Source organism: Amphiprion ocellaris, chromosome 4 (genome assembly GCF_022539595.1).
Source record: "Amphiprion ocellaris isolate individual 3 ecotype Okinawa chromosome 4, ASM2253959v1, whole genome shotgun sequence".
NCBI classification, from domain to species: Eukaryota; Metazoa; Chordata; class Actinopteri; family Pomacentridae; genus Amphiprion; species Amphiprion ocellaris.
Window position 1 is genome coordinate 18,722,560 of NC_072769.1, and position 15,089 is coordinate 18,737,648.

The following is a 15,089-nucleotide window of genomic DNA, read 5'->3' on the forward strand; positions in this document are numbered from 1 at the left end:
CATTTTAGCCCCCTAATGCAGCTTTTTATGTCATAATAGCCACGAGAAATGTTCTAAAGCAAAGTAATGCAGCATTTAAAATAGCAATGATCATTTTCCCCCCTCCTTTCCACCATCTTTGAATAGAATAGAATAGAATTTAAAACATATGTGCAAGTGTGTCTAAGAAAACAGAGGGATATATTCGGATTTATAGTGTAACCGATGTTGGACTTCTGGATCTGAACATGTATGAAAAAGTGTGGCTCAAGTAGTGCAAGTGTTTTCTCAAAGGAACCTCAAAGGATGTTGTGCCACTGTATGAATAAATAAATAAAATAAAAATGAAAAATGATCTAAGAAAGTCCAATAATTTTCCTCAATTTACTGCCCGCGATGGTTTGGTCAAATACAAATAAGAACAGATTCAACAGATTCAAGTATATGTATGTCAGCATCTTAAGTCTCTTAGTATTAAAAACAGTATTAACATGCTTTGTTATTAGTGCCTTTACAGTTTGCCTCATCGTGTCCCTGCCTCCCCACATTTTGTCCAGTTGCCGTTCAATGTCCAGAGGCACATGGCTGAGGCTGCCCTGTGGCTGATCCCGACGATGCTTTCAACAAACCGCTCCGGAGGCGCGTGGGGATGAAATGGATGGAGCCCATGGCCAGACCAACGCACCAGCTCCCACGTCCCAGCATGTCCAGCTGCAGCAAGTCTCCCCCCAACTCTGGAGAAGGTAGATGACCGGATTCATCTGGCGTCCGACCAGATCAGTCATTTGGATTAGTGATGGAATGAGCGCTGTGTCCAAGATGAACTGAATTTTAACGCAGAACCTCCAATGTTGATTATCACCGTTAGTGTACTGAGACTTTAAATGTAAAGCTCATTGAACACAGAGCACGTAAGGCTAATGTTTTTAATGTAACATAGTTTTAAGTTTATGACACAAAGACACAGATGAGCACCCTTTTAATGCCAAACAGGAGCTTTGTGTCAGGAGTATTTGTCGTTAGTTGCAGGCTCTAACTCCATGGCATGGGTGAAGATGTTCAAAAAACCCGGTGGAGGTCTTAAGAAATCCTACCAGCCTGGGAGCATGCTCTCTCTCGCCCTCACCAAAGGCCTGCTGAATGAGCCCGGGCAGAACAGCTGCTTCCTAAACAGCGCTGTTCAGGTGAGAACCATCTACTGACAACCTTAAATTACTAATTCATTTCAAATTATCGAAGATGAATTACTGCCTCAATATTCAACAAGCAAACAGTACGTTCTCCTAATATTTCCTCTGTTCTTGTCTTGTAAACTGAGCTTTTAATGCTTAAAGGCAATTTTCAACCACTAGCAGGAAGAAGCAGATCCCAAAACAAGCTATAAACTATGAAATATGCTCGACATCTAGATGTTTTATTATTTTTGAACAGAAGTATGTTGTGCATGCTGGTCATGGTTGTGTATGTGTGGAGTCGACACTAACAAAACCAAAATAATCTGCCGAAAATGAATAAATGCTAAGTCAGGCTGCAGCGCTGAGAGTTAATGTTCAGTGGGTTTGGCAGCACTAGCAACCTTTTGTATTTTACACAAAAGCTTTTGCTTCGGCTTTCGCATCGGCTGTTTACAGGATGTAGAGCGTGTGATGTCTCCGAATAAAAATATCTCCTTTTCAGTTTTTAATAGATGTGCTGTTTTTAAAACTTCACAGGTGCTTTGGCAGTTGGACATTTTCAGGAGAAGTCTGAGGCAGCTCTCAGGTCACTTCTGTCTCGGTGATGCCTGCATTTTCTGCGCTTTAAAGGTACCGTGTGAAGGATGTTGCACTGAAAGCTGAGTCATTGTTTTGTTTAGATTAATGCTGTCAGTGCTGTCAGATGTCTCTCTGATCATACCGGTAGTTTTTACTACAGTGGTTGTATGGAAAAGTTGAAACAACTATCACAAACTAACAATTATTTTTGTTTTTCAGAGTATATTCAGCCAGTTTCAGCAGAGCAGAGAGCGCGTTCTCCCCTCGGACAGCCTGCGGAATGCCCTCGCTGAAACTTTTAAGGATGAGCAACGCTTCCAGCTCGGCCTGATGGATGATGCTGCTGAGTGCTTTGTACGTTGACACTGTGCCTTTGGCTTTTCAATCAGAAACGATATTGCAGGCCTTTCTTTAGTAATTGTGAATTAAATTTTATGGTTCTTCTGCCTTTGTGATTCTAAAGGCCAGTTAAAAAGAGACAGAGACCATTGATATAATGCTCAGGTTCTATGTTGTTTGTCACAGTTGTAGTTACTTTAGATGAAGGAGCAATTGGGCCTTTTGCTTGTTAAGATGATTTAAAGCTTGTGGGATATTAAATGGGGTGTCTTCAGCAGTACATTGTTATTGCTCTTTAATGGGGAGGCACCACTACTTAAAACTTACATCAGCATTTACAAAAAAAGTCCCTTTCATGTTAAAGTGAAAATAGATTTCTACTAAGTAATCTTAGTTAATCAAAAACATAAAATGTAAAAAAAGAAAAGCACTCAGAGAGCGCAGTAGTCTGCCAATGCTGCTCAGTTGTTGTATCATTTCTGACGGCTGAAATCTTGAAAAAATTTCTGGCAGAAATCACGGCACCATAGAATGTAGCCAATTAATATAGATGTACCCACAAACAAAATTATGTTGCGCTGAGCACAGGCATGTGTTATGCATTTGTACGTTATGTACGGATACCGAATTGTGTGACCTAAATATGCAGCAGGTGGCAGGAATTGATGGGACTCGGAAACACCCCCACAATTTAATCAATTGTTCCTTGTATCATTTCCGACATATAAGTCCTGATAAGTCCACAGTGGTGGATTTGTAGTAGGATCACAATCATGTGATCGTCAGCAGGCAGCTGATGTTCATTTGTTGTCATAGTTACAGTGATGCCGTGCCGCTATCTCACAATGATACAGAAATCTTTAACAAATCCATGAATCCAGACTATAAGCTGGATCACTGCCAAAATCTGATCACTTGGTCCTTGTGTCATTTCTGACCTTCCCTGAAAATTTCATCCAAATCTGTTAGTCCGTTTTTAGGTAATGTTGCTAAATGTCATTGCTAGATGTTATGTTTGCTGGATACCAAACACTGCACATCATCGCAAATATACCATCCCCACCCAGAAGCACGGTGGTGGCAGCATCATGGTGTCGGGATGTTTCATTGGTAGCATTCCCTGGAAGGTTTGTAAAGATGGAAGACAAAATAAATGCAGCAAAATATGGGGAAATCCTAGAATCTGCAAGAGGACTGTGATTTGGAAGCAGTGACCCAGAAGATACTGCTGTAGCTACACAGAAATGATTTAAAGACAAAAAGTCTAATGTTCTGGAGTGGACTAGTCAGAGCCCAAACCTCAATCCAACTGAGAAATTGTTGCTTTACTTAAAAGGGCTGTGCACTCATGTTTCCTGTGCAACCTGTGCAAGGCCGATTTAGACCGATTCACACAGGTTTAATGCTGAAATTGCGATCAAAGGTGCATGTAAATATCAACTTAAAGCTGTGAAAACTTATGCAATCACTTATTTTATATTTCAAATTAATTGATTTTACTTTGTAGAAATCTGTTTTCATGTCTTGTCTTGTAAATTTGTATCCAAAAAAAGACAAATTGAACTTGATTCAGTGTTGAAAAGCAGTAAAAAGGAGATGGGATGAATACTTTTTAGTCACTGTACATGTTTGAATGACATTTACGTCATACTTTAGGGGAAAAACTGTATAGCTAAATTTGTGAGATTTATAGCGATAAATCTTTTGTGTTTGTAGTGGTGGCATGTTTTATATTTTATTGTTTGTCTGCATGGACTGACTGTTGGCACTGTGTCTGCTCTGATTTCTTAAATATTAGGAGAACATCCTGGAGCGAATCCATTTACACATAGTTTCCGACACAGCGACCGATGCTTGCTCATCCAAATCCTGCATCACCCATCAGAAGTTTGCAATGATGCTTTATGAGCAGGTAAACTGCTAGATGATACGGAAAAACAGTGCAACACTATGTGGTAGCAATGAACAATACATGGAGTTAATGCAGTTGTACCGTTTACACAGTAAAGACATGATAAAGGACATTAATGTGTACAGCTGCTATAAATACAGATGTACACTACTGTTCAAAAGTTAGGGGTCACCCAGGCAATTACATGTTTTCCATGAAAATTCACACTTTTATTCATGTGCTAACATAACTGCACAAGGGTTTTCTAATCATCAATTAGCCTTTCAACACCATTAGCTAACACAATGTAGCATTAGAACACAGGAGTGATGGTTGCTGGAAATGTTCCTCTGTACCCCTATGGAGATATTCCATTAAAAATTTCCAGCTACAATAGTCATTTATCACATTAACAATGTCTAGACTGTATTTCTGATTAATTTAATGTCATCTTCATTGAAAAAGAAAAGATTTTCTTTCAAAAATAAGGACATTTCTAGGTGACTCCAAACGTTTGATTGGTATTCTAAATGTAGAATTAGTGAGTAAGGATCATAAATGTGCACATCATTTCCTACAGTAAATAAAGTACAGTAGAGTACAGTAAAGCAAGCTTTTCTTTTTGTTTGTTTACAGTTTGTATGTCGCTGCTGTGGTGCATCTTCAGACCCACACCCGTTCACAGAGTTTGTACATTATGTCTCCACTACTGCTTTATGGTGAGTACTTGATGGACTGCCACGGCTTTAAAAAATGGGATCCAAAAATCAGGCCAGAGTGCTAATCCCGATTTAAATGTCAAAGTATTAAATGAGGTTACTGGAAAATTGATTGTGATTCTAAGCATCTTAGATCAATTTCCTTCCGGTGCTTTAAAGGCCATAACAGGAGTGTTTTGGGTTTTTTTTTGTAAATATTGGATTGCTTTTACAGATGTATATACGTAATCCTAAAATTGACATTGAGAAGGTTCATGCATCTTTTTGGCACCTTTATTTTTCTCTGTGATAAAATGTTTTGCATCACATGTGAATATCTATCATCTCACTGCAATTTTATGATGATTCTGATTTATCAGGTATTACATTTAGCTGCACCAAACAGCCCAGATTGATTATTGTCAAGTGAGTCTACTATTTGTTTACAATGGCAAATAATAATTAAGTCTACTTTTTTTATATTCTTTTTAATGCAACAAGTGCAATGCAAACTTTATGCAAAACCATAGTTGTGTGTTTGTATTTATTCTGATATCAAAGCTCAAAGAAGATGTTTTAATGTTACTAAACAGAAATTATACACTATTGAACAAAATTAGGAAACGGCGCTCGACATTTTTTGGACACATCATAAGGAAAGAGATCCTGGAATATATCATCACAACTGGAAAAATTAATAGGAAGAGAGGAGGAGGCAGACAGAGAATGAAAATGGTAGACGGACTGACATCATGGCAACAGTCACAGTTCAGAAAGCAAAACATCAGATTAGATGGAGAGAAATGATTCTCACAATGATTGGTTTGGCACTTGATTGATTGTTTGATTGAAGTAGTTGTAATAATTAATCAATAGTTTAGCCTTTATTTATCACAAATACATTACAGCACTGTGAAATGTTGCTTTTCGCTTATCCCAATCGGGGTCAGAGTGCAGGGTCAGCCATAGTACAGCACCCCTGGAGCAGGAAGGGTTAAGGGCCTTGCTCAAGGGCCCGACAGTGGCCACATCAGGGTTTGAACCTCTGACCTTCTAATCAGCAGTAGTAGTAGTTATGATATAGTGAGTTTACATATGGATATGTACACATATGACATGATAAATTTACATATATACAGGTATGGTATGGAGGATAAAGTACTCACAAAAAGACCAGTGATTAACATGGCATGATTACACCTGAAAAATAATTTTTTGTTTGTTTGTTTGTTAGTTTTTTGTACTAAATTGCATAGGTTTGCCTAATGAAGGGGCCAAGAAATGTATATCTCATTACTGGAACACACACTCCATCTGTTGTTTAATGCATTAAATACATAAATGGGGCTGTGATTCAAAATATGCACATGTAAATCCAAACGAGAAAAATTGATATTGAGGATTTTTTTTTTTTTTTAAAAAGAAAATTGTCTCTTTATGTGCAGCCAACAGGTTGATCGTATGTCGGGGAAGAGCGAGCGGCTGAGGTCGGACATGTTTGGAGAATTGCTGCAGGCAGCAAACAACACAGGCGACCTCCGAAGTTGCCCGGTATGTTATTCAGTTATTGTTGGATTTTTTTGTTGTTTAAATGTGATGTTTTTCTTAACACAAAGTCGCAGCTCTGCTCCTCGTCAGTCAAAACACCTGTCTGAATCCAACCAGTGGTAAATGCTGATTGGTGTCAGGCGGCCATTAATGAATAATTCTGACGTTCAGTTTGACATGTTGCTGCGAAACTGACACAAAACTGATCCTTGCGACTGTGCAGAGTACACTCTGTGCTTTCTGCTGTGACACTGCACTTGAAGCGGCCGGAAGGAGACAGTGCCAGACTAGTGTTAGGATATAAATAGCGGTGAGGGCTTATCCACTGTTTTTCTCTCATCTGTATTTGCGACCGCTGTCTTCTTTTTCAGCATCAGTCGAGTAAAGCCCAGCGCCCGTAAATCCATTCTTCGTCGAGAAAATTTAAAGTTGCAGTATTAACTTAGCCATGCTCGCTCTCTGATGATGACTATATTTTTAGGCGACAAGTCAAACAAGTTTAATTTCAGTTGTTTTAATCTATTTATTTAGTTTTACTTTAGAGAAAGAGGGACAAAGCAACAACCTACTACTGGGATATTTACGGACATTTGCTCATTTGTTTGTTGCTTAAAGAAAAACCTTAACTTTGCTTTAATTTCTGTGCTTTCAGTGGTCAGATTGATTCAGTCAGGGCTACATGAGCAGAACAGATAGCTTCAACCAAAAGAAACTGAAATTATACCTCTGAGTAACTTCATAAGTGTGTCATTTACAAGCTAACTGGTATTTTTTGACGACACACATTTGGATCTTATGACTGGTTCAAGGGTTTCCATCTTATTAATTTTATACCTACATGTTTAATTTTATGTTTCATTTTCTGTGAAGAACCTTCTTACATATACTTTCTGTATTTTTGTTTCTGTTTTTTTTTTTTGCTTGTCGTGTAAATCACTTTGTAATATAGGTTTAAAACAAATAAGCTTTCTTTTTCTTTTTCTTCTTCTTCTTATTAATATAATTATCAACACATCTCGGAGTCTCCTTGTAATTTTGATTTAATGAATTTGGTCAAGCTGATGTTTGTTAAAAAAACAGAAATGGAAACATAAAAGTCTCATTTTCTCTTGCAGCACCTATTAATCACACACATACAGTTTGTAAATCAATCTGTTTTTGAATCTGTGTAACACTAGCTAGCTATTTTCCCTTTATGAAAGAATTTGTGCTAATTTTCTTACATTTGCTTCTATTATTCCCTAAATAAGAATTACTTTTGTCTTCAAATCAATCATTTAGAGCAGGGGTGTCAAACTCATTCTAGTTCAGAGTCCACATTCAGCATAATTTGATTTCAAGTGGGCCAAACCAATAAAATGAGAGCATAATAACCGATAAATAACAATATCTCTAATTTTTCCCTTTGTTTTAGTGCAAAAAAAAAACATTCTGAAAATGTTCACATTTGAGGAATTATCTTTTTACAAAACATTATGAACAACCTGAAATTTCTAAAGAAAAATAAATTACATTTCAACATTATTATGCCTCAGTTTGTCATTTACACTTTACAGCTTACAGATCACAGTGTTTCTACAAAAGAACAAAACATTTAGTTACAGGTATCTGGAACTGAATGATACATATTTTACTTTATGATCAAACGACAAAAAAGACAAAAAAAAAGCCCAGCAAAAACAAGAAACAAAAACAAGACACAAAATGACAAAAAATTAGACAAACGACATGAAACAAAACAAAAAAAGAGACAAAAAATTTAACAAAAAAGTTACAAAGCAACAACGACAAAAATGAGACAAAAATTACACAAAACAACAAAAACAGTACACAAACAACAAATGAAGTGAAACACAAAACGCCAAAATGACAGAAAGCACGAGCGAGACAAAAAGGAAACACAAAACAGCAAAAATGAGAAACAAAATGACAAAAACATTAGACAAACAAAAGTCAGACAAAAAAAAGACAAAAAACCAACAAAAACAAGACAAAATATTCCAAAAATGAGACACAAAATGACAAAAACATGAGATAAACGACAAGTCAGACAAAAGACAAAAAAACAACAAAAACAAGACAAAATATTCCAAAAATGAGACACAAAATGACAAAAACATGAGATAAACGACAAGTCAGACAAAAGACAAAAAAACAACAAAAACAAGACAAAATATTCCAAAAATGAGACACAAAATGACAAAAACACGACACAAAACAACAAAAACATGGGACAAACAACAAAAGCCAGATTAAAAAAAAGAGAAGAAAAACTTCAAAAACAGGAAGAAATATTACAAAAATGAGACACAAAATGACAAAAGAACAGTGAGCAATGTAGTATTTTACTTTATGATCAAAACAACTTGTCAAGGTGTAGAAACAATTTTAAATGTATAGTTTTACAAATTTAAAATTTATTAAGTCGTCCTGTGGGCCGGATTGGACCCTCTGGAGGTCCGCTTTTGGCCCGTGGGCCGTATGTTTGACACACCTAATTTAGAGCTTTGAGACTGAATGTTTTTCTTGTTTGTACATAGACATTGTTTTTCATGTGTTGCAGAGCGACTGTGGTCAGAGTATCAAGATCCGCCGTGTTCTCATGAACTGTCCAGAGATCGTGACTATTGGATTTGTGTGGGACGCTGAGCAGTCTGATCTCACAGACGATGTCGTTCGGTCTCTTGGCCCACGTTTGAACCTGTGTGGGGTAAGAGCCCAAAACGATGAATGGAAATATCTGTGGGTTGTGAGCACGAGATGGCAAACTGGAATGTAAAAAACACACTGTATATCGAGATTTGAGAAATGAAGGACAATGTGCTGTAATCTTCAAACTGGTTACAAAAATCACACACATGCATTTTATTCTCATAGGATTTGTCATCTGGCAGAGAGTAATATGTGGCAATCACATTTCAATTTTCTTCTTTTCAGCTTTTCAACCGAGTCACTGATGAAAATGCCAAAAGGAGCGAGCTACATCTGGTGGGGATGATCTGTTTCGCGAGTAAACATTACTCCGCTTTTGCCTATCACACCAAATCTTCAAAATGGATGTTTTTTGATGACGCTACAGTAAAGGAGGTCAGGCCGTCTGCTGTTAAAGCGCTTTTTTTATTATAAAAGTCTGCTGCTTGTTACTGTGCATTACATCCTCTTGTGCAACACTTTCTTTATCCCAGATTGGATCCAAATGGAAAGACGTCGCCTCTAAATGTATCAGGGGACATTTCCAGCCGCTGCTTTTGTTTTACACCAATCCTGAGGGAAGTCCAGTGTCTAATGAAGATGCACCGCGACAAACCACCATGTGTCCTCGATACAAAGCCCAAGTAAATGGTGATGTAACTGGTAAGAGAATAGTTCACTTATTAGCATGACTCACCCTGGTACTCCTTTTTTTTATGTGGATTTTTAAAAAGTTTCGTTCAATAAGTCTGACAGATGTCTTCACAAGTGTGTTTGTTGACATTGTTAATTGGATATCTTGTGCATAGCTGTCAATCGGGGTAAAAGGTTTAATCAACAGGTTTTTATAGCAGCTGTTTATGTGTTTATATGTGTGTTAAGTTAAACAGACAACAAGCCAGATAGGAGTTTCAAGCACAGAAAGTGGTCGTGTTGAAGTGCGATAATGTACTTAAAATGTTAACGTTGATGCACAGAACGGAACTTTGACGAAACACAAACCTTAACATGAATTAGATCAGCTAGAAAATAATATTTGTTGACAGCTTTGACTGTAGTGAAAGAGTCAAAAAGTCATGCAGGGAACGAGTGTCCGTCCTTCGAATTTAAGCTGGATGAGGTAACAGATAATCTGCAATGGGCCGTGTAGCCATGAAAGAATAAAATACCTGTTATAAAAACTGTAACATCTCTCTCCAGGACAACATCTCCACGATGCGTGTTCGTAGACACACACACAGGACTACATATGCTACGGTTAATGGCCACAATTGTTGAATGTATTGTTTGTTTCTGAGACTGTGAGGTTTATTTTAATCAAAACTTTGTGTTAGGTGCATAAATATTTGGAACAGACTCCCTTCAAGTGTGAACCCAGAGCATGATCTTTGACAAAACACTATTAGGATGCCATTTCAGTATTTTGCCGTATCTATTAACCCTCTGAACTCCAAGCAGTTGTACTCTCTGTAGGCTCATTTTTTTCCTGTAATATAAAGTCCCGCACCTCTATGGAAACAGCACCACCATGGCTAGAAGTAGAGAGAACTTAAACACATCCTCTGTGCTGTATGGCAGTTATAATGCCATAAATCATAAAAGAAGAGGAAAATGGAAGTTAACGTTCTTTGATTACTTATTTTAAAAAATTTGGGGGAAAAAAGCTGAAATCAACATGTGCAACATTTTTTTGAGGTCCCACATGTACTTCTAATACTGGAAAAATATGGTGACTCTATATCAATTTTTAACTACTTACATTTTCATATTTTCCCATACTCGTGTCCTGTCTGCTTTTTGTGAACGCAGCCTGCAGTTCTGAACATTTCAGTTGCAGTTTAGTCACTAATAACTTCACGGTTGCACCATGAGGTGGACATTTTAATTTTTTTAATTAGACATGTTGAATAATTGATTTTGATGAATTCAAATTATTTTAAACTTAGATTTGCTGAGGTTTATTAACAGAATGGCAGATAAGTAGTTCATGGACTGCCGGAAAGTTGAAAATCACATGCTTCCTTCTTGTTTTCTCAGTTTCTGGCTCTGATAAATGGTGTAGTATTGGTGTTTTTGTAAAGATTATATTCCTTTTAAACCTGTGGGTGTGTCTGGAGGTTCAGAGTTTAAGTAAGCCTAAAGGTATGTAGCATGTCTTTAACCCTTAGATGCATAAGTGGGTCAAAAATGATCCGGTGATGTTTTCTTGCAGTATCTTCGTAATGAAAAGTTGTTATCATTTTGTATTCCAGACATTCCTTGAAAAACATGTTTTTGATATCACTCCATTTAGATTTTTAAGTTACCTTTTATACTTTTTAAGAAATTATAACATTTGTATTACTACCCCAAGCTTCCATATCGGCCAAAAATGACACACATAGAGTTTCATGGAAACCTGTGATTCTTATCAATTGTGGCTGTCAGAAGTATATTTACTGTGGACCACACATGCTATTTCAGAAGTGTCATCGATCAGGAAGATTTTTATATACGGAGAGTAGCAACAGCTGGAGGAAAAGAATGGAAAAATATCAGCAAATGGATGTTGACATTCTTCTATTGTGGTCCTGTGTAATATTCTTCTTTTTCAATTATCAGAATGTTCAAACTCTGTTCGAAAGTGAAAAATAAACATCTCAAACATGAAATCATTCTTTTGTGGACAAAAATAGAATAAAAACAGCAATACAAATGATTATTTTAACCAAAATACCAAAAATGGCATAAAAACACATTGATTCTTATACGGGTCATTTTTGACCCACTTATGGAAGAGTGTAGGGTCCAATCACTCATGCATCTAAGGGTTAAAGTATGTCACATATCCTTGTTAAGATGTCTAAAAATGACTGGAGCACTGCTGTAAATGTGGCTATCTTGTGTATTTATAATATCCCAAATATTTCCAGCAATATTCAAACCAAGCTAAATTGGTAATTTTGGGTGAATGTAATGGTACATTTGATGGTATAATAAACACTGAAGGATGCATCACAGGGCAGATGGAGGAAGAGAAATGCCAGTCTGTTATTGATCACAGTTATTTCAGTCTGACAATCTGATAATACTGAACAACCCCACCATTAAATTTGGCCCCGTAATGTTGGCTACAGTAGCTGTATGGATTATTGACGTATCTAAGTGTAAAATACGTTACTTGTGGGGTTTTTTTGTATTATTATTAGAATATAATGACATGGAATAAAACTTAAACTTATTACCTGGTCAACATAATTTCTGGCCGAGGAACATCAGATCGAGTTTCATTGGCAATTTTAGTAAAAACATCATCTTCAAACTATATCTTTTTTAAATATTTGACTGAATGTACACTACCGTTCAAAAGCTTGGGGTCACCCAGGCAATTTCATGTTTTCCATGAAAACTCACACTTTTATTCATGTGCTAACATAATTGTACAAGGGTTTTCTAATCATCAATTAGCCTTTCAACACCATTAGCTAACACAATGTAGCATTAGAACACAGGAGTGATGGTTGCTGGAAATGTTCCTCTGTACCACTATGGAGATATTCTATTAAAAATCAGCTGTTTCCAGCTAGAATAGTCTTTTAACACATTAACAATGTCTAGACTGTATTTCTGATTCATTTAATGTTATCGTCATTGAAAAAAATGCTCACCATGCTTTCAAAAATAAGGACATTTCTCAGTGCACAGTAGTATATATACAATTTTTTTTTTTACATGGAAAAAATGTCCAGAGAGTCTCACTGCAACTCTGAAGATTGTGTGTCAAACAAGAGGTAATAATAGGTATTTACCCAGCAAAAAGACATCATGTAAATGCAGAAAATGCTTTCTCAGATTTGGACGTACATGTTTGCTACATGTAAAATGTTGGAAGCTGCAGTTTTCTTGGCTGCATACATATTATGCAGGTTATACGCTGTAGCGAACTGAGATGTATAGTGATTTTTTTTCATTATTTATTATTTTTATTATATTTTTTACAGTATTGTCCTTGGCTGTGTCAGAGAACTTGTTGTGAAATGAAACCGCTTCATAAGAGCTCATGATCTGAATGAATAATGATAATTTAATTTCCAAAAATCCCACCGTGCAATATTTGAACATCCTTTTCATGAAAGCATCATTCCCTGAAACTGTGTCAGCACCCATACCGCAAACGATTTCACTCGAAACCGCAAATTTTGCCGTTAGGGTTTGCATTGGGACTGTGCTGTTAAACCGCAGGCAGAGAGATTGTCCCGTCCTGTGTGCTGGCTTGAACTTGACATGAGGATGATGCTGCTGTTGCACGCAGATTACCACCCACGCCTCCCTGCCTAATCCCTGCTTCTGTGGCCAAACGCACTCATGCTGCCGCTCCACAGTTATCACTCCTCCCCTAGACGTTTCCGATGTTTGCCTCCATTAATTTATCAGCTGGGTTTTTTGGCAATGGCATCTCGCCTCTTTAGATGGATTGTTTTGCTTTAATGTGGTGCCCAAATACTTTGGCATGGGACAGGATTCTTGTTTTTATGTCAGTCAGCGTAAGTAATTGATGTGTTTGCTTCACAGGAAAATGCAGCTCGGGTTTGTTTTGTGCTCTTTTTTTTATTGTTATCTCTTCTGTTAAATTAGATTATGTATTGAGGTTTAATGAGGTACCATTAATTTGCTCTGCAGCATGTAGTGGTTCTTGTGCTTTATCCTCGTTTCCACTCTTCCAGCTTGCATTAGAAAGTCTCTGTGTAACTTCAGGCGACATGATGGAGTGTGCATTAGTTAATTACTTGGCAGATGTGTGAGGTATACTTCATCCAAATCTAGTGTCCTTTTTTCAGGGGAGCTACTTAAATGTCAGCATTAGGCTACATGAACAAATCTGGAAATCCATAATAGTCCAGCTTACTCACTGCTGTTACTCATCGCTGTTCTAACATGCAGCAGCCACAGACACACACACAGCATTATTTGACCTCATGAGAGCGTTTCCTTCCCCTTTTCCAAATTAACTGAGTGTTGTATTTTACTCTAGATCATCACAAAAATATGCGGCATCTTCTTGAAGTGAGGTGTTAAATAAGTAAAAACACGTGTAATAGGGTGCAGAATGCTGTGAGTGTTGAGATGTGAGCGTGAACAAAGGCAGCAGCTGCGAGGTGAACATGCTCATTTGAAGGCAGATGTTTCGCAGTTCACATAATGACCGTTTCTCACGATGACCCGCTTGCTCAGAGACAAAGATAAACACCACAGGATTGGATGATGTGGCAGCAGCACTTTGTTTTAAACAAAGTTAATGATGCAGCAGCTGCTCTTCAATTCAGTTCAATTCAGTTTTATTTATATAGCGCCTATTTCAGTTCAGATTGTCTCAAGATGCTTTGCAGAACCCAAATGGCCCAAATCCCCAGAGCAAGCCCTAAGGCAGGGGTGTCAAACATGCGGCCCATGGGCCAGAACTGGCCCATCAGAGGGTCTAATCCGGCCCCCTTTGTACAGTGTAAAAATCACTGCAAACTGTAAATTTGTAAAACCATAAGTTACAATAATTTCTAGACCATGACAAGTTGTATTGAGTATAAAGTAAAATACTAGATTGCTCATTGTTCTTTTGTCGTTTTGTGTCTTGTTTTTGAAATATGTCGTCTTGGTTGTTTTTTTGTCGTTTTTTTGTCTGACTTTTGTTGCTTGTCCCATGTTTTCGTCATTTTGTGTTTCCTTTTTGTCTCGCTTGAGTCGTTTGTCTTTTTTTGTCGTTTTGTTTCTCGTTTTTGTCATTTTTTGTCTCATCTTTGTCATTTTGTATCTCATTTTTGGAATATTGTGTCTTATTTTTGTTGTTTTTTGTCTGACTTTTGGCATTTTGATCATAAAGTAAAATACTACATTGTTCAGCTCCAGATGAATGAATGTTTTGTGCCTTTGTAGACGCTCTGGGATCTCTAAGTTTTAATGTGTGTGTGTTGGGTGGGTGGGATGGGGAGTGAGTAGGAAGTGTGTCATTGTTAGGGTCCGAGCACCAACGGTGCGAAGACCCTATTGTAATTATTTATTGTTTTATCTATATGTGTATATATAGAGAGATATTTTTTGAGACCCGTTTTACTAGTGTTTTTGAATTCCGTTGTATTATGCAATGACAAATAAAGGAATCTGAATGTGTAAATGATAAACTGAGGCATAATGTTGTTGAAATTGACTTAATTTTCT

General features: G+C 37.1%; 1 protein-coding gene across 2 annotated transcripts in view; it reads left to right on the forward strand.

The window, feature by feature from the left end:
- The window catches only part of usp53b (ubiquitin specific peptidase 53b), a 29,744-nt gene that overhangs the window by 1,100 nt on the left and 13,555 nt on the right, over window positions 1-15,089 (forward strand). Inside the window, exons 2-11 of one of the 2 annotated variants that reach the window (XM_023280356.3) lie at window positions 537-722; window positions 1,003-1,163; window positions 1,692-1,784; window positions 1,953-2,087; window positions 3,871-3,984; window positions 4,600-4,682; window positions 6,107-6,212; window positions 8,773-8,919; window positions 9,147-9,296; window positions 9,395-9,563. In XM_023280356.3, the coding sequence (XP_023136124.2) occupies window positions 629-722; window positions 1,003-1,163; window positions 1,692-1,784; window positions 1,953-2,087; window positions 3,871-3,984; window positions 4,600-4,682; window positions 6,107-6,212; window positions 8,773-8,919; window positions 9,147-9,296; window positions 9,395-9,563 (1,252 nt within the window). In that variant the 5' untranslated portion in view covers window positions 537-628. The remainder of the gene's footprint in view (window positions 1-536; window positions 723-1,002; window positions 1,164-1,691; window positions 1,785-1,952; window positions 2,088-3,870; window positions 3,985-4,599; window positions 4,683-6,106; window positions 6,213-8,772; window positions 8,920-9,146; window positions 9,297-9,394; window positions 9,564-15,089) is intronic. The other variant, XM_023280357.3, reaches the window with a different exon arrangement.